The sequence below is a fragment of the Camellia sinensis genome, chromosome 6, assembly GCF_055761805.1.
Source record: "Camellia sinensis isolate YWXY chromosome 6, ASM5576180v1, whole genome shotgun sequence".
NCBI lineage: Eukaryota > Viridiplantae > Streptophyta > Magnoliopsida > Ericales > Theaceae > Camellia > Camellia sinensis.
This window is the reverse complement of record NC_138966.1, coordinates 99,993,805-100,011,492: the sequence shown is the minus strand read 5'-3', so window position 1 is coordinate 100,011,492 and position 17,688 is coordinate 99,993,805. Positions and strand designations below refer to the sequence as shown.

General features: G+C 34.7%; 1 protein-coding gene across 6 annotated transcripts; it reads left to right on the top strand.

The window, feature by feature from the left end:
• The first annotated feature begins 7,309 nt into the window (after positions 1–7,309).
• LOC114324135 (putative protein phosphatase 2C 10) lies at positions 7,310–16,847 on the top strand. Of its 6 annotated transcripts, none has more exons than XM_028271877.2 (6): positions 7,310–7,531; positions 7,666–7,841; positions 10,164–10,403; positions 10,511–10,787; positions 16,102–16,256; positions 16,362–16,847. In XM_028271877.2, the coding sequence occupies exons 2-6, from the start codon at positions 7,803–7,805 to the stop codon at positions 16,500–16,502; spliced, it is 852 nt and encodes a 283-aa protein (XP_028127678.2). In that variant the 5' UTR covers positions 7,310–7,531; positions 7,666–7,802; the 3' UTR covers positions 16,503–16,847. The 6 variants fall into 6 exon arrangements, with proteins under 6 accessions (XP_028127678.2, XP_028127679.2, XP_028127681.2 ...); XM_028271878.2 differs by having other exon boundaries at positions 7,315–7,531; positions 10,171–10,403; XM_028271880.2 differs by having other exon boundaries at positions 7,320–7,531; positions 10,141–10,403.
• The last annotated feature ends 841 nt before the right edge of the window (positions 16,848–17,688 follow it).

The window sequence follows — 17,688 nt, the reverse complement described above, 5'->3', positions numbered from 1 at the left end:
GATCATTGTTAGAGATGGTACCTGATAGTGATGAGAATGAATGGCAACGAGGCGAGTTTGGAGCGGATTTGTCGTCTTCCACCCCCATCTTATATCATATCGGGGCGGAAATAGGTTAGTTTTGTAGCTTTAAAAATAAAAAATTAATAAAAATTAAAAATAATATAATATATTATAGATAATAATTTATAATTAATGAGAATTAAAAGATGTAATATGATGAATAAAAAGTACAATATTTTAGTTTTATTATATTAAAAAAATTAAATTATATAAATATTATATATATAAATATATTTAATAAATAAGATTGAGGTAAGGACGGGTAGATTGAGGTGAGAGAGCAATGGATGATAATCGGAAAAAGAGAGAAAGAAGAAAAAATGAAAAAAATTAAACAAAAAATAAAACCCACTTTTTTGTGTTTACAAACTTTAATAAATTTTGTAAACTGTTTATAATTTTTTGAAAACTATAGAGGGTCAGAAATTAAAGTTCAAATTAAGTATGGACCTAAGTGCGGAGGTCGCCTCTGTTAGGTGACTATGAATAATTAAAGGAGCATGGGCTAAAACCCAAGGAAAGTGGGCCAACAGGGGGCAGAAGTAGGTCCAACTAGCCAAGGGTCCAAACAGATTCTACGAAGGAAAATGCCTAAGTGAAGTTGCAGAGGCAACACTTGCAGCGGTCAAGTTGCAGAGGCAACACTTGTGACGGCCAAGTTGCAGAGGCACTTTCCCTCAGCGCCGCCATTCACAATTTTGTCGGTTCCGCCACCATCTAAAGTTGTTGAGAGAAAGAGAAAGCTGACACAACTAAGTTGCAGAGGCAACACTTGCGACGGCCAAGTTGCGGAGGCTCTTTGTCTCAGCGTCGTCATTCCAATTATTGTTGGTTCTGTTGCCATCTGAAATTGATGAGTAAAAGAAAAAGCCGACGCAACTAAGTTGCAGAAGCAACATTTGCGACGGCCAAGTTGCAGAGGCACTTTGTCTCAACGCCGTCATTCCAAGTATTGTTGGTTTTGCCATTTGAACTTGCCGTGGGAAATGACTATTGCAGCAACTACAGCCGCAACAACTAACTTGCGGAGGGAACACCTCACCAAGGTGATAGCAACCTTTGGGAGAAGCTTTCCCTCCATAAGTAGAGGCTGATACTTGGTGTTGATAGCAGGTCCCAAGGCATTACTAGCCTATGGCTGATAGCAGACCCCCAAAGTCATATTTATCTTGGTGCTAATAGTAGGCTCCGAAGCTCACTAGCTTGGCGCTGATAGCAGGCTCCAAGGCTTACTGGTTAGAGCTGCTAGCAGGTCCATAGATACCAGTATACTGCGAAGATGAAAGCAGGGTAGCTCGAGTGTAAGGGACTCCCTTTCCATTACCCAGGTCATGAACCTGCCTTAGTCGCACATGCAAGACTAGGGAAGCCCCCTTGGGCTTAGTACTAAGGAACAACATGGTTGATAGCAGGCTTGGCTGTGGTCTTCACCCTGGAAAGCTAGGGAGTTTGTGGTTAGGTGGCTAAGGGTGGAGGCTTTGCTGAGGTGAACACAAACATGGCTGATAGCAGGCTATGAAGTCCTGAAAATGCATGTACTGGCTAAATGGAACTAAGAAGGCAAGTGCAGCAGCAAAGCTTACCGCTGTAAGTGTACTTGCTGAGGTTCGAACTGAGAATGCAAGTACAACAGCAAGGTTTACCGCTGTAAGTGCACTTGCTGAGGTTCAAGCTGAGAAAGCAAATGCAGCAACAAACACTACCGCCACAAGTGCACTTGTTGAGGCTCAAAAGGGAGTTGAAGCGCCAAACACTTCCATCGCAACTATACTTGCTGAGGCTCAAAAAGGTAGTTACAGAGGCAAACAGATAGTACACAGTACATGTAGAAGGTTACGTGGCACCTTCAACTTAGTAGCTCAAGGCAGAATATTCTATGTGATCCTCTAGAACACATGTCTTCTCTCTATTTGGCCATTTGGTGTCCTCTTGGTAGCAAGAAAAAGCCTATAAATAGGACCCATTTCCCAGCCCAAGAAATAAGGAATTTTGGGGATTTGGGGGGGGAGATGCTGCCCATTTGTGCACTGCCTTTGTCTTCTTCTTGAGCTACTTGCTTCACCCTCACCCAGCTGCTCACTCTCCAACTTCCCAAATAGTTGTAGCTACTCATTCTCTAGCCATTCCACCATGGTTGGACCATTAGCATAGTTTTGTCTCTCTAATCACCTTTCTAATCTCGAACACCCCTACAAAAACAAAACAAAAACCAAACCAACTTTTGTTTACAGTTTTTAAAAATTCTATAAATATAAATAGAAATAAATGTTACCAAACAGGCCTTTAGTCATTTTGAAAAGTTCATATTATTATTATTATTTTAAAATTTTGAATTTCACATTGATTATGTACCCAATTAATAGTAGGGATTAAATAAATACAATAAATAGACACAAATACACGAACTCAACAAGAAGTTTTAGGAATAGTTTGACAATCGCCAATTTTAATCAAAAAAAATTAAAAAGTCAAAAGTTTATAAAAAAAAGTCTAGAAATAAAAACAAAAAGGAATATTTAGGGGTGTTTTGGAAAGTTGGTAAAAAGTTGACTTTTTGAATTTTTTAGCTTATTTTGTCTTTTTGTGGGTAAGTTATGTAAGAGCTGATGTGACCCAAAATTAGTAAAAAGCTGGAAGCTGATTTTTTACCAGCTTCCCATCCCTCTCTAATCTTGAATAATAAGAGAAGTTCACAATTATTATTATTTTTTTTTTTTTATAACTTAAGGTCCCTTACCCACACACATATATCACACCCGCATCTTAATTTTGGCCAAAGCTTTGAGAATGTCATGGTTGAAATGTAGAGTCGGACAAGGGTGATTTTTTTGTACTTGTAAAAACGCAACAGATTTGATACAAAATAGATTTGATATTTTAAAATTTTGTTTTGAAAACAAATGAAAATAAGGGTTACGGGAGGTGATTGACGATGGTTAGAGATGATGGGCGAAGGTGGTTGACGGATGAGGTCATTGTTGGTGATGGTACTTGATAGTGATGAGAATGAATGGCAAAAAGACGAGTTTGGCGCGGATTTGTCATCCTCCACCCCCATCCTATATCAAATTGGGAGTGAAAATAGGTTAGTTTTGTAGCTTTAAAAGTAAAAAATTAATAAAAATTAAAGATAATATAGTATATTATAGATAATAATTTATAATTAATGAGAATTTAAAGATGTAATATGATGAATAAAAAGTACAATATTTTAGTTTTATTATATTAAAAAAATTAAATTATATAAATATTATATATATAAATATATTTAATAAATAAAATTGAGGTAGGGATGAGTAGATTGGGACGAGAACGCAATGGATGATAATCGGAAAGAGAGAAAGAAGAAAAAATTAAAAAAATTAAACAGAAAATGAAACCCACTGTTTTGTGTTTACAAACTTTAATTATTTTTGTAAATTGTTTATAATTTTTTGAAAACAAAACAAAAACCAAACGAGTTTTTGTTTATAATTTTTTAAAATTCTATAAATATAAACAGAAATAAACGTTACCATACAGGCCTTAGTCATTTTAAAATTTTCATATATATATTTTTTAATTTGAATTTCATTTTGATTATGTGCCCAATTAATAGTAGGGATTAAATAAATACAATAAATAAACACAAATACACGAACTCAACAAGAAGTTTTAGGTATAGTCTGACAATCGACTATTTTAATCAAAAAATTAAAAAGTCAATCAAGAAATAAAAACAAAAAGAAATATTTAGTCTAATATCACTCTCAAACTTTTAATAATAAGAGAGATTCATATATATATATATATATATATATATATAACCTAAGGCCCCGTTTGTTTGGGGTTATGAGGAGGGGATTGAGTTTGATAGTGAGGAGGGGATTGAGAATGATGTGTTTGTTTTGAGAGATAGGGAGGGGATTAGTAATCCCTTGATATTAGTAAGGAGGAAGAAGGGGAATTGGTAAGGAGGAGGTAGACATGGTATTAGAAAAATAGTGAGGGGATTAGAAATTTTTTTATTTTTTATTTTTTATATATTGGGAATTTTTTTAAAATATAGTGTTTATTTTTTTATTTTTTTATTTGTTTTATTATTTTATATAAAAATAATTTAACAATTCCTCACTATTAATCCTCTCACTATCAATCCCCTCACTATTAATCCCCTTACTATCAATCTCCTCTATTCTCTCCCCCAAAACAAACAGGGCCTAAGGTCCTTACCCCCACACATATATCACACCCACATCTCGATTTTGGCTAAAGCTTTGAGAATGTCATGGCATGTAGAGTCGGACAAGGGTGATTTTTCTGTACCTGTAAAAACGCAACAGGGTCCGATGGAGAGAGAAAGTTCAAGACGTCGGTGCCGATGTTGACACCCACACGGGGCTCTTCTTGGTTCTGTTGCTGCTGTTGCTTAATCTTTGCAAATATTTTGAAATTGAACTGAAATTTGTAGATGTACAAGGATGAAAATTTTGGTGAAAGGTTACCATATCCAAACAACAACACACTGTATATCCAAGGTCCACAATTCACTTAGTTTTTTAACTTGTTTCACAATTCCAACATCTAAGTATAATTATATCTACACAAAACACATACAGTGACACACACGAACACAACACATAAAAAAAAAGTATATATACCTACACAAGACGCATACAGTGACACACACACACCACATAAAAAAAGTATATATACCTACACAAGACGCATACAGTGACACACACGAACGCTACACATACATAAAAACGCATATATACATAGAGAGAGAGAGAGAGAGAGAGAGAGAGAGGACTTGAGATGATGAGTGGTCTGCGAACGAACCAAGTGAAGGAGGGCCGATCTCGCCATCTCTAAATCTGATTCAGAGCTATTATAGATGTACAAAGATAGTTCAAGTGGATTTTTGATTGTTTTGCTTAATCTTTGCAAATATTTTGAAATTGAAATTAGATGTACAAAGATAGTTGAAGAGGATTTTGTGAAGTGGGTTTTTTTAGTGTGGGGTAAAATACAAACATCTCTTCAGATTTTTGTTTAATATAAATCTTTCTCTTACATTTAAAAATTTATATTGACTCTCCTTTGTTATATTAAAATGACATATTTATCTTTTAACCTTTATGCATATAAAATAATACAAATATTTTGTTCATGTCATTTTAAGAAAGATAAAAATCATATTCTTTAGTTTAACACACGCAAAAAATTGAGTTTTTTTTTTTTTTTTTTAATTTTTCATGTTTTTCTATTTTTACTATTTTTCTTAATATTTTAAGCAATTTTTTTTTTTTGATACACTCAATCTAAATATACTTAAGAAGTGTAATATTTGGTTTTTTTTTTTAAATTCACCAAATAAAAAAAATACAAAAATTCAATACATTATCTTATTTTGTTGTATTCAATAGATTTTTTAAAGTTTTTTGTATAAATTTTATACTTTTTAAATATAACGGTGGAAATAAAAATGAAAAATTTTCATATATAAAAATTTTTATAAAAAAATTCATAAAAATGTTGTGATAGTGATACTGTTGTAAATATAAATTAAGATGAATTACACTAATTTATTTTTGTCAAATTAGTTTATATTTTATTAAATTGACGATTTTACCCTTGAAATTAAACAATGATATCTTCAATTGTCCTTATTTGAAACAAGATTCAAAATTCAGGGTCAAATGTGTCACAATTGAAAAGTCATGAATCAAAGTGACATAAGTCCCAAACTATATAGATTATTAGTGTAATTTGCCTTATAAATTATGTTTATGAAGTGAAATGTCACAATTAAACTATATCATTGTATTTAAAAATTCTATATAAAATTTATATTTGTATATCATCACTTAATAAGAATATGTTCAAGAAGAATTTAATGATAGAAAGTTGTACAATATAATCATGATGATAGGAAGAAAAAATTGTAAGAAAAAAAAGATAAGATGGTTATTTAGAAATTTTTAAGGTATAATATCAGCAATCTATGAGACAATTTGTAATGAGATTATAAACTTTAGGAAGGAAATTTTTTTTTAAGTATGAGGGAGGGATCTGTATTACATAGAAACCTCATGAGAGGTCAGTGTAATTTACCCTTAATTGTTTTACTTGATATGAGAGTGTGGAGTCTGTGACGGTATAAAGATGAGAAGGAAGAAGAGAGAAAAGAGAGCGGTAAGATTAGAATCTGCCATAAAGAGACGATTGAGGTGTGATTGTTTCATCTTCTGATCCTGGCTCGATTAATCCACGCATTGTGTATGGAATTTTTTCAAAGAAATTGGCCAAAATATAAAGAAATTTATGAGCAAATCAGAAAAAATTAATCAAAATGTAGAGAAATTTGTGAAAAAATAAAAAAAATTTAATCTAGAAAATTTCAAAACACAAAAAAAATTAGAAAAATTGAGCAAATTAAAAAATTTTAAACCAAAGAAATTTAAAATACAAAGAAACTGAAATTTCTCTAAAAAAATGTTATGAGACCCCACTATTATAAAAATATTATATATATTTTATTTTATAAAATCTTAATATCAAAGATCTTAAAAAAAAATTTCCAAATAAAAATTAATTTATACAAAAAGGAAAAATAAAAAATTCATTCGCATTCAATCCATCAAGTCTTCCGTTTTTACGGTTACACAAAACACAACGACCGTCGCCGATTCTCTGTCCTGTCACAAATCATTCTTTATTTACAACTATATTAAAATCATCACTACCAATATTAACTATATTAAAATCATCACCATCAATATTATGCGTATTGTTTACTTAATAAAGGTAAAAAGTGTTTAATTCTCTTTGTTTCTCTTTTTCTCCGGAATCAATACTCGCAATAATTGATATATCAATATGATTATAATATTATCATTTTAAAATTAAAAATTCACCTATTAGAAAAATCTAACATCTTTAAAATTATATACCCCAATCCGTTAATACCAAGAACGAAACTAAGATTTCATTATAGAAGAGAGACCAAAAGAAAAATATTTTTTTTATCATATACACAAAATACACACACATATATATATATATGATATATAAATTATATACGCATAAACAAAAATTAAATACCATAAAAAATAATTTCAAATAGGATGAATAAATCTTTTTTAGTATAAAATAAAAAGAGAATTCAAAATAAAAGAAGAATGATATATATATATATATATATTTATATTAGAGATCATTTTATATATAAAATAATATATATATATATATATATTTTTTTAAAGTCCTATAACAAACAATAATATTCACAAAAATAAAAAGCATGCCACTTATAATTTTCTCCTAATTTCCTCTGGATTGATTTATTAATTAATATATCAATTATTACTTAGATGTATCATTATTCTTCTCTCTCTTTCTACACTTTCCATCTTCAATTTCTGTACAAACTTATGAGAATCAGCCTCCCAACTAGGACGTTCTTCAGACTCTTTCCAATCGATCGGTAAGTGAAATTTCTAAAATACCCGCACCAAAAAAAAAAAATGTTCTTTTTGCTTATATCTTGCTTTACTTGGATTTGGGTTTTGTTCCAAATTCTTTGTTCAGTGATCGAGTCTCTGTTTTTTGATGCTGTAGTTTGTAAATTTGGGGAAGGTTCGTGGTGTATTGAAGTGGGTTTTGTATAGATAGATATTCGATCAGAGGTCCGCAAGTGGTAGATTTTAAGAGTTGAGCTATAAGAAGTTCTAAGTTTGTGTTTGGTGATCTCTTTGATGGAGAAATTATGCTGCTTTAACATTGCATGGGTGCCGGTAATCTTCTCATCTCTTGTAGTTCTTGGATGTTTTATGTTTGTTGTTATGGAATTTTAATCCATGGAAACTAAAAATAAACAAATAAAAGCATTGGAGTTTTCTTGTAATGAGGTTATGTTGTTCTGCTTGATTTTGAAGGGTTTTGTATCTGTATTCCAACATTTTTTAGCTGGGTGGTCTAAGCTTCTGCCATGTTTGACATATGTTGTGGATTCTATAGGTAGCAGATTGATTAATTATTCTCTGTCTTAAATGTATAATTGATCGTGTAAATTGTGTTGATCTAAGAAGTACAAACACTTCTAAGAAGATGATATATCCGTGTCATGTTGTGTTGTGTCGTGTCTATGTCGGCCACTGACACACTTTGGACACTTTCCCAACATGACACTCTATAAAACGTGTCCTATTTTATTTTATTTTTTTAAAAACTCAAACACTTTTTTAGACACTACACACATGTCTATCACTTTAACACATGTGTCCATCACTTTAACACGTGTCCATCAATTAGACACGTATAAAACTAATTATAATTTTGAACAAAATAACTTAAATTGCAATAATAAAACAAAAACTATATAAATTTATAGGGATTAGTGTTATATTGCATTTTTTTTTATTATATTTGAACGATATATTCATATATATAACCTATAATAAATATATAAAATTATATATTTTATGCTTATTCCCCACGTGTTGTGTCTTGCATTTTTTTAGAATTAATGTGTCGGCGTGTCCGTGTCGTGTTGCGTGTCCATGTCCGTACTTCTTAGGTGTTGATGGGGTTAGTTTCACTTTTTATCCCCCAAACTATTGTCAATTTTATTTTTTTATTTCATTGTTAAATTATCCATTTTATGTATTTAGTCTCTAGAGTGTTTTTCCTTGGTGATGGAAACTTTGCCTGCTAGGTTTTGTCAATTTGCAAATTCTTATAATGACATTGGCTGATATAATGACGATACTAGGTAGCATAGCTATCATTATGGGAGAAGTAGATTGTTGAAATGACAATTAATACAACAGAAGTACAAGCTATCAATTATTTTTCTAGATTGGAATCCTAGAGTTTTTGATTTCTTTTCAAATGGTCCAATTGGAGAGGTCTGTCCCAATCAGTAATGGTGGAAGCCTAACTTAATGGGAAAAAAGGTAATTTTACAATTTGGACAACCAATATCATATAATCAAATACCCATCTTCTCACTCACACTATATTAGAACTTACACCCTACAGCTAAACATCTATAATAACTTTTTGGCCTTTCAAATTAAGCTTCAACACTCACTGATTTAGACAACCGCCTCCAATTGGACCACATGAGCTAAATTCGGAAACTTTGAGGACTAAATAGATGAAAATTTAGGGATGAAATTGAAAAAATGACATTAGTATAGGGATAAAAATGAAATTAACCCTATGTTGATATGTATTTTAAAGATCATGTACATTGAATGTAAACAGGAAAGAGTTGACATTGAACCATTAGGATCTCAGCTGTCACTTCACTTGTAATCTTCAATCTAGTCTGAGGTTGCATTTGGAAGCCTTTTGAATTTAATGGCCTGGTTGCACTTTCTGTGTCATTTAAAAACTAAACATTCACCTGGTAAAATGGAACCATGAACGAAAGTTGGGAACTTTATTATATTTCTTAGTATGTGATCCTTTCTACATTTCAATGAAATGAAGAAATTAAAAATAAATAAATTATAAAATTGGAAAAATAAGATGAATTTTGTTTCTAGGATTTTCCAGGTTTATGCGATATGAACTTGTTTGAGCATAGTTTGTGTCATAATTATGATCTTAATAGTAAGACGACAACCATTTAACCTAATGGCTCCATTCAAGATTATAGATTTCTACCTTAAAATGGCATGCGAAATGTCAACGGGCACATTCACTTTTCTGGAGCATCTAAAGAGGCCCCAATACCGAAAAGAATCGACCATGGAGATTCTATCATATCAAATGGAAGGTAAATCCTGGAATGAAAACATCTTAACAGATGGAAAAGGTTTTTGCACACAAGAATTCTAATGAGAATTAATGAATCTTTATTAAGAGGATTGTTTGTATCTGCAGTATGGTCTGTCTTTACCACAATTGTATAACGAGATAGCTTTTTCGGTATTGTTAAAAGTATATAATTGCAATAAACAGATGCTGTCTTAATTTTCATGAAAGGTCACTTTGGGGCTTCATTTCGTTTGAAAGAAATGTAACCAATGATGTATTGTATTTTTTTAGTTTTATTTTAATCATACCTTTTCCTCGCCTGAGTAGTTTTCGATGAATTGAGAGGTTAGTGTGTAGGAGTGCATTCCTCATATAGCTCTGGCAAGGGAAGAAGCCATGAGGGTGAAATCAGGTATGGTTTCAGCATAGTGAAAGGGAAGGCTAATCATCCCGTGGAGGATTACCATGTTGCTACATTCATACAGATGGAAGAGCATGAGCTTGGGCTGTTTGCTATATTTGATGGCCATTTGGGGGATAGTGTTCCTGCCTACCTACAAAAGTACCTGTTTCCCAACATCTTAAAAGAGGTGGGGTGATTCAAAATGGTAAAATTGGTGATATGTTTGGTTTAGTTTTTAAACAAAATTAATTTCAAATTGATGTTATATTACACTAATGGGTTTAATTGTTCTAGGAAGAGTTTTGGACTGACCCAAGTAGATCTATCTCAAATGCATATGAGAAGACCGACCAAGCAATTCTTTCACAGAGCTCCAACTTGGGAAGAGGGGGGTCTACTGCTGTTACTGCAATTCTGATAAATGGACAGAGACTGTTGGTAGCAAATGTCGGAGATTCACGAGCAGTTCTTTCAAGAGGGAGTCAGGCAATACAGATGACTACAGACCATGAGCCTAACACTGAACGAGGCAGCATCGAGAATAAAGGAGGTTTTGTCTCAAACGTGCCAGGTTATTCACAGTAACCATTGTTCTATGAGCCCATTGATAAAAAAAAACGTTGACTTTTCTGAATTTAATTGTGGATATCACTATTGTTTTTTATTTTTATTTTTTAGAAACAATTTAGTTGTCAATTACTCAAGACTCATCATATTTTAAAGTGAGGCTTTAGATTTTTTTACCTGTGGTACAATTTATATCTATAGGTAGGGGTTCTGAGAAGCAAACTAATTCCAAGTTTCTTATCCTCTTTTTGCCATTTTATTTCCAAATAACACAAATTGCTTGAATCTCTTTATTAATTATCTTAAACCCAAATATGCTTCCAATTCCAAATGCGGTACAGCCAAACAATAAACTGGTTCATGTAAACAGACGGTAGTGCAATCACTTAAGACGCACGAAAAAACTAAAAATAAGAATTGAGAAATGAGAAATGAAGTGAAAAGATACTGTATGTGTATGCTTTACCTTGTTTTTAATTCATCAACTATTGAAACTTTTGCGATCTATTTTTTCCTGAATTTTGAATTAATCAATTTTTCTTCATGAAATGTAATTGTTGTTATTCTATTTAATGAGCATTGGTTTAATGTTCTAATCTTCATTTAACTCTATACCGTTGTTGGACATTTTCCCAAAATATGAATTTTAAATTTATTTTTGCTTGGTTCACACCTTTTATTATGCATATGGAATTTGTAAAGTATTTGTACCAACATTATATTACATCCACTAAGGCCTAGCTCTAATTAATTATCTAGTACTTTTAGAAGTGCAAAGTTTGTGTTCTTTTCCCTGTCTAAAGCTACTGAAGCAATCCTGATTAGGTCATTAGATTAACCATATGAAACTTGTGCAACATGCATCTTAATCAACAAAAGATTCAGCAAGATCTAAGATGCAACAAAGTGATATGGGTTTAGCATCTCCTTGGCTTGGTGTCACGGGTTGCCCTTTCAAGGCCAACACCGCGATGGTTTGCATGTGTGGTGTGACCTTTGGAGTGCTCAAGAGTGGCCCTTGGAAGTGCCTAAGAGGATGGCATTGAGATTCCAAATTGACAGTTCGACCTCCCAAGGTCGGTCCCAAGCAGCGCATGGTGCACATGCCGACACTAGCCAGCAGCACTCCCATGCAGCCAACAGAAGCACACCCCGCCCATGTCCCCATGCGCACCTGGCCTCTTGCCCACGCCCCTCTGCACATACCTTCCAGACTTGTCCCACGTGAGCATGCGTGCCCAGCAGCGCTGGCAGCTTGCTAGCGCAGCTTTGGGGGCTTCTTTGAGACACCAAATGGTTGAGTTTTCGGCCAATATTTTTATTGGGATGAACCCATGGGATGAGGGTTCTTGCTGCCAAGGTTGGTGGTTTTTAAAAAAAATGTGGAATAATGAAAAATGATACGATGTCTCTAGCAATGAGCATGTTTCCTCTTGCCAGTTTGTCAAGGGCTTAAAATGCTACTATAAAGGGGTATAGTGTGCTACTAACCAGCCTCCGTGCCCAAACTGTGCATGAAGTGAGCAATATTGAGGCAACTTGAGGTGCGCTTTGGGTATCCAAATGGATGTCTAAGGTCTCCATGTGGGTTTGGGAGCCCTATGTCCAGTGTTATTGAGGGGAATTAGTGTTGGCATTGCATGTACCTCCCAAGTGCAGGGTTTGGGACGTGCACCCACGAGCCCCCGCATTGTAGCATCTTGGGCGTCGTTCTAGATCGAGTGGGCTGTCGAGGTTCCACTGTGAGCCTCATGTGCCAACTCACAGGCATGGTTTGGGTTTGCCTTTGCACATAGGGGTTTAGTTGCACAAAGAGAGGGAGGGGACAGGAGTAGAAGCAGGAGCGGGGGCAGAGGAGTAAGGGCATATAGAAGTTTCTTAGGTTGGGATATGGAGGTGTATATATATATTCTTCAAATATATAAAGATATTCTAACAATTATATAAATATTTGATTGATACTGGAGTGTTCGGATCAAAGCCCGACTAATCCCAAGGGTGCGCAGGCCCTCGACCAGGAGTTTCTCGCAAGTGTACCACGGTTAATTCAAGGTTTTTTTGTAGTCCGATGGCCCCAAGAAATTGTTAGACCCTAAGAGGCTTCGATCCTTGAACCTTGGAGGGAGCACATCCCTTGGGGTTATTCTAACAATTATATTTTGCTGCTTAGTTACAATATATGTATTAAAATATGAATAAATATTAGAGGTTGATGTCAACTGCAAATTGTTTTTTATTACGTATAAATAAAAATTATTTAAATAGAAACTACTAAAAAAGTTTTGAGATTTGTCTTTTTTTTTTGTTCTTTTTTTTATGAGATTTATATGTTTGAGAGGTTTCTATCTCAGGTTAGAGTGAGTTTCTTTCTTGACGGGGGCGAGTTTCTTACAAGTTTCTTACTTGGGAGCGTGGAATCATGTTTTTTCGTAAGAAACGACACTCGAGTAGAAGGTTCCTGCTACTAATTGTAGGCGTCCCGTGGCTAAAGGCATGTGACATGGAGGAATGCCCCATATGTGGGCCATTGAATGAAGGCATCAAACTAGTCTATGCAACAAGCACCTTGTGCTTGTTGAGTGAGATGTAGCGCTACAATCAAGCTACGGATTGTCATGTTGCCTTACTCAGTCGGTACATTAGTGCAACGCTAAAGGCGTGCAATGGCCTTGGGTAGAATCTAGCATACGTGCAAGCATGAGGACTACATCGTGAGCACAAGACTATCCCTCGATGACTTGTGGGTTGTGCATGACCCTGTGGCTACCTGATATGCATGAATTGAGGCATGTTAGACCCCGTGACTATTTGAGTGCTATCAAAAGACCTTGCATGGAGTTAAAGCTTGTCACCTAGGTCAGGGGCCTTTGCTAACGCATCCTTGTGTTGCTAGGTGCCTTGATGACATGAACCTTTGTTAGGCAAGTGCCTTACTTGGGAGGAGCATGGTGCTATGAAGCAACTTAAGATGTGCTTGGTGCTCTTAAGACATCGAGTCTACTCATGGCATCTGGGAATGCGGAGCTTACCTCATGGGAGTTGTTTCTTCTTGACAAAGCATTAGACCTTGAAAGATCAAATGGGTTAACTTATGAACACTTGAATTGTTGGTGAAGATTGGCGGGCTTAAACTTGATAGAGTTTGAGTGCCACATGGGCAAAAAATTGTTCCGCTGCATCCTAAGAAGCACGGATACGAATACGAATAGGGATATGGATGCGGACACGGGACACAGCGATTTTTAAAAAATTGGGACACGGTAATAAAATATGTTTTCATATATTTTTATTTACTATCTAGATTAATACTACATCCACAAACAATCAATATTAACAAAAATAACTATAATTCTATATATATATATATTTTAAAAAAGCAGTTTTAAATTAACATTTGTAATTTGTATATATATATATATATATTTTTTATGTATGATTTATTAAGTATTTAAATCTAAGAAAATGATAATAAATATTCAACATTAAAAAAAAAAAAAAAAAGACAACTTGACATGTTCCTAGTGTGTGCCCGGCGTGTCCTTTGAAAATAAATTGGTTAAATCATGTGGCGTGTCCCATATGTGTCCTTGCCATTGTCTGTGTGTTTGACACGGATACAACACTTGTTTTGAAGTGTCGGTGCTTCATAGACTGCATCTCTAAACGAGTCAGCCTGTGATACTTGGCCAAGTGTTTCTCCACGAGGGCACCCCATGCGGGATCTTTGAAGAATTTGTGACTTGGAGGCTGGAATTGAGGGATTGTCATGGTTGCCTGAGTCTCCCCAGGATGGCTCCACCTTTACTGGCCTAAGAGAGAGAGGCATTGACCAAGACATGTTACACTTTGAAGTTTGTATCATGCGTACCCTAAGGTTTATCATATCTGCCCACTATAACCCCATGATATGGCCACTGAAGTTTTCCATGGGCATGGTAGCTAGGTGAGAATTCTTTGGATTATTGAGCAGAGAGGATTGAGCCACCTGGTTATAACTGAGTTGTGCCCTGTCGTCCTGTTCTTCGCTATAAGGGACCTTCTCTATAGAGAACAAATCAATCAACCCACTTCCGTCCAACGAACCAAAAACCTCTTCATTTCCACTCTGTTCCTGAGGCTGCCTCCACTCTCTCCTCCACCTTTGGCGGCCATGATCCTTCATTGTGTCTACTTTCTTCCCAGAAGGCTATCCACCATCCATCTCAGCATCCAACTAAAAGATAATTATGGGATCATATAAGATTGCAACAAGGGGAATCTTCTTGACCCGTTTTCATCCCTAACATCTGAATGGTGAACCTTACTTGAATGGATATCCGAAGTTTTTTATGTAGGCATTTGATGTTATAATTCATTGTCCTGAAGGGCCACCAGAAATAGCGGCACCCATTTCATAAAGTTTTGATGATAATGGCCACTTCAACTATGGGTGCACTACTTTGGGAGATGGATTTATACCTTCAAATTCTATTTATAAATTATAACAAAGTGGAGGCTTTTTATTTCCATGCATCACCGAACTCTATAGAGATATTTTATTTGAGTAATGCTAGTGACACTAAATGTTTTATCAAATATTCTACCAGATGTCTCATATGGGTGTGGGACCCACATGAGACCCACATGGTATGGGTCCCACACTCATGTGAGACATTTGGTAGAATATTTGGTAAAACATTTGGGCCCTCTAGCATTACTCATTTTATTTTAACATTCAGCATCTTTTCACATTTGAAACAAGCATAGAACAGTATCCACATTTGCTACCTCCTGCCAGTAAGGTGAAAACCTATGATATCTTTGCTTGTAGCCAGAACAGAAAAATTAAGGCTTGTAAAGATAGATTCAACAAAATTGTTAAACACCAAATAAATAGAACTGAAGTTGCAGAGCTATTCAGTCATTATTTTTTAGAATTGAACTTGCAGAGGTAATTCGGCTTTGTCTATGCTTCACGATTCCCGAAAATGCCTTGTTTGCGACTGCATGTGCGATCATGCTTTTTCCTTTCTTTCTTTCTTTCTTCTTCTTCTCCAACTTTTGGTGGCGATTATATGAACATCTAATCTGAGGGAAACTTTGAGTATGTCTTGTACACCTCTCTGATTTGCGTGTATTGTGAACTGTGTTGCGTGAATACTTCAATAAACTGACATGGTTCTCTTGCATCTTTTTATGTTCTTGAACTAGAAATTTACATCCGTTGATATAACTTGATCAATCAAGGTTCTTAATTGGGGTAAAGTTTATTTGAATTTCACCATGAAAACAGTCGATATGAATGTTAAAGAACGATGTCTGTCGCACCTTTCTATCAGGGGATGTTCCTAGAGTGGATGGACAGTTGGCTGTTTCTCGTGCTTTTGGAGATAAAACCCTTAAATCACATTTGCGGTCGGACCCCGATATTCAAGACACCATTATCGATTTCAACACTGATGTTCTTATCCTTGCAAGCGATGGTCTTTGGAAGGTAACACACACTAGGAAGCAAATAGTTGTCTTGATAATTATATCAAAAAAGATTATTATTGTTTTTTATTTTATTTTTCATTCATTTGATATGTGATTAGTGCAGGTAATGGAGAATCAGGAGGCAGTTGATATTGCAAGAAGAATGAGAGACCCCCGGAAAGCGGCCAAGCAATTAATTACCGAAGCATTAGAGAGAGACAGTGAAGATGATATATCTTGCATTGTTGTTAGATTTAGGGGATAAGAGCTTTTAAACCATATTGGTTTTCAGTTGCAAACTATTTTTGAAATAAGTGTTTCTTTATACAAGATTCGAATCTATGGATAAATCTAACAGCAAAAGACATACCCAATTGGGGTGAATGAACCTCACAAGTTTTTGGCCCAACTACGAAATTGCCAGAAAACACAGAAAGGAGAGAATGGAAAGCATCCCCCTGTATATTTTAATTTCTCCATTAGGTTTGATGTTAAACAATGTGATGTATATCATCTGCTAAATCGTGCACACGATGAAAAGCTATGTAGATGGAAAACATGAGTTCAATTATAAATAAGGGACTTCTTTTTGTGATACAGTTATGATAAACCATTTGTCTGTCTTTTCTTCAAACCCATGTTGGTTGTGGTTGTCCAGATCATTTTGAATTGATAGTTTACAAGATGATTGTGTGACAGATACTAAAAATGGCAGCTCTAAATTTTAAATTTTCTGTCTAGTTTCAAAATTTGAATCGGGAATGATGACATATTGTAGGTACATGTGTCCATGTTTATTACATGGCTTCTCCACGTTATTCTCCTGGTAATTAGCACCATCTGGTGGTCTTACAAGGCAATAGGTCTTGATGTGTCTCTGCATATCGTGCCAAGTCTAGGCACTAAGCGTGCCATATTAATACATCACTAGCATAGTTCTCTGGCTCAGAAGATCTCTATTGTCACCTTCTTTCCTCTAAGAGTCTCATCTACATCTTCCTCCACCTCCAATGATCCCATGCCAACTGAACACTTACCATCTTCCTAAATCACCTTCTTCCAATCACTCTAAACTCAGTCAATTGCATTTATGAACATGTATATTTTGACCCATTCAACTATGAAAATGTGTCACATGTCTAAGCTCAATCACTCGCATTTATGACTCAGGGCATTTGGCTTAGTGGTTGTATAACACTCTTTTGTGGTGTGAGATTTTGGATTCAACTACTATGTAGTACAGTTTGATATCCTTTGTAGTGGTATTTATTTCTCTCAAATTACAAGGGTTATATATAATTAGTAGTGGTTGTTGGGCTTGGTTTATTGGTGGGTTAGGCTTTGTCAATTTTCTAACTATTGTGGGCTACTGTCTATCTGATGATGCGAATATTTTCATATTTATAATCACTCTCATATTGATTGTAAGAATATATATATGTGTGTGTGTG

Coding starts and splice junctions, on each gene's coding strand:
- LOC114324135 (XM_028271877.2), top strand. CDS start 7,803: ATGGAGAAATTATGCTGCTTTAACATTGCATGGGTGCCG. Junction 10,404..10,510: donor TTCCCAACATCTTAAAAGAG/GTGGGGTGATTC, acceptor TAATTGTTCTAG/GAAGAGTTTTGGACTGACCC. Junction 16,257..16,361: donor CAAGCGATGGTCTTTGGAAG/GTAACACACACT, acceptor TGATTAGTGCAG/GTAATGGAGAATCAGGAGGC.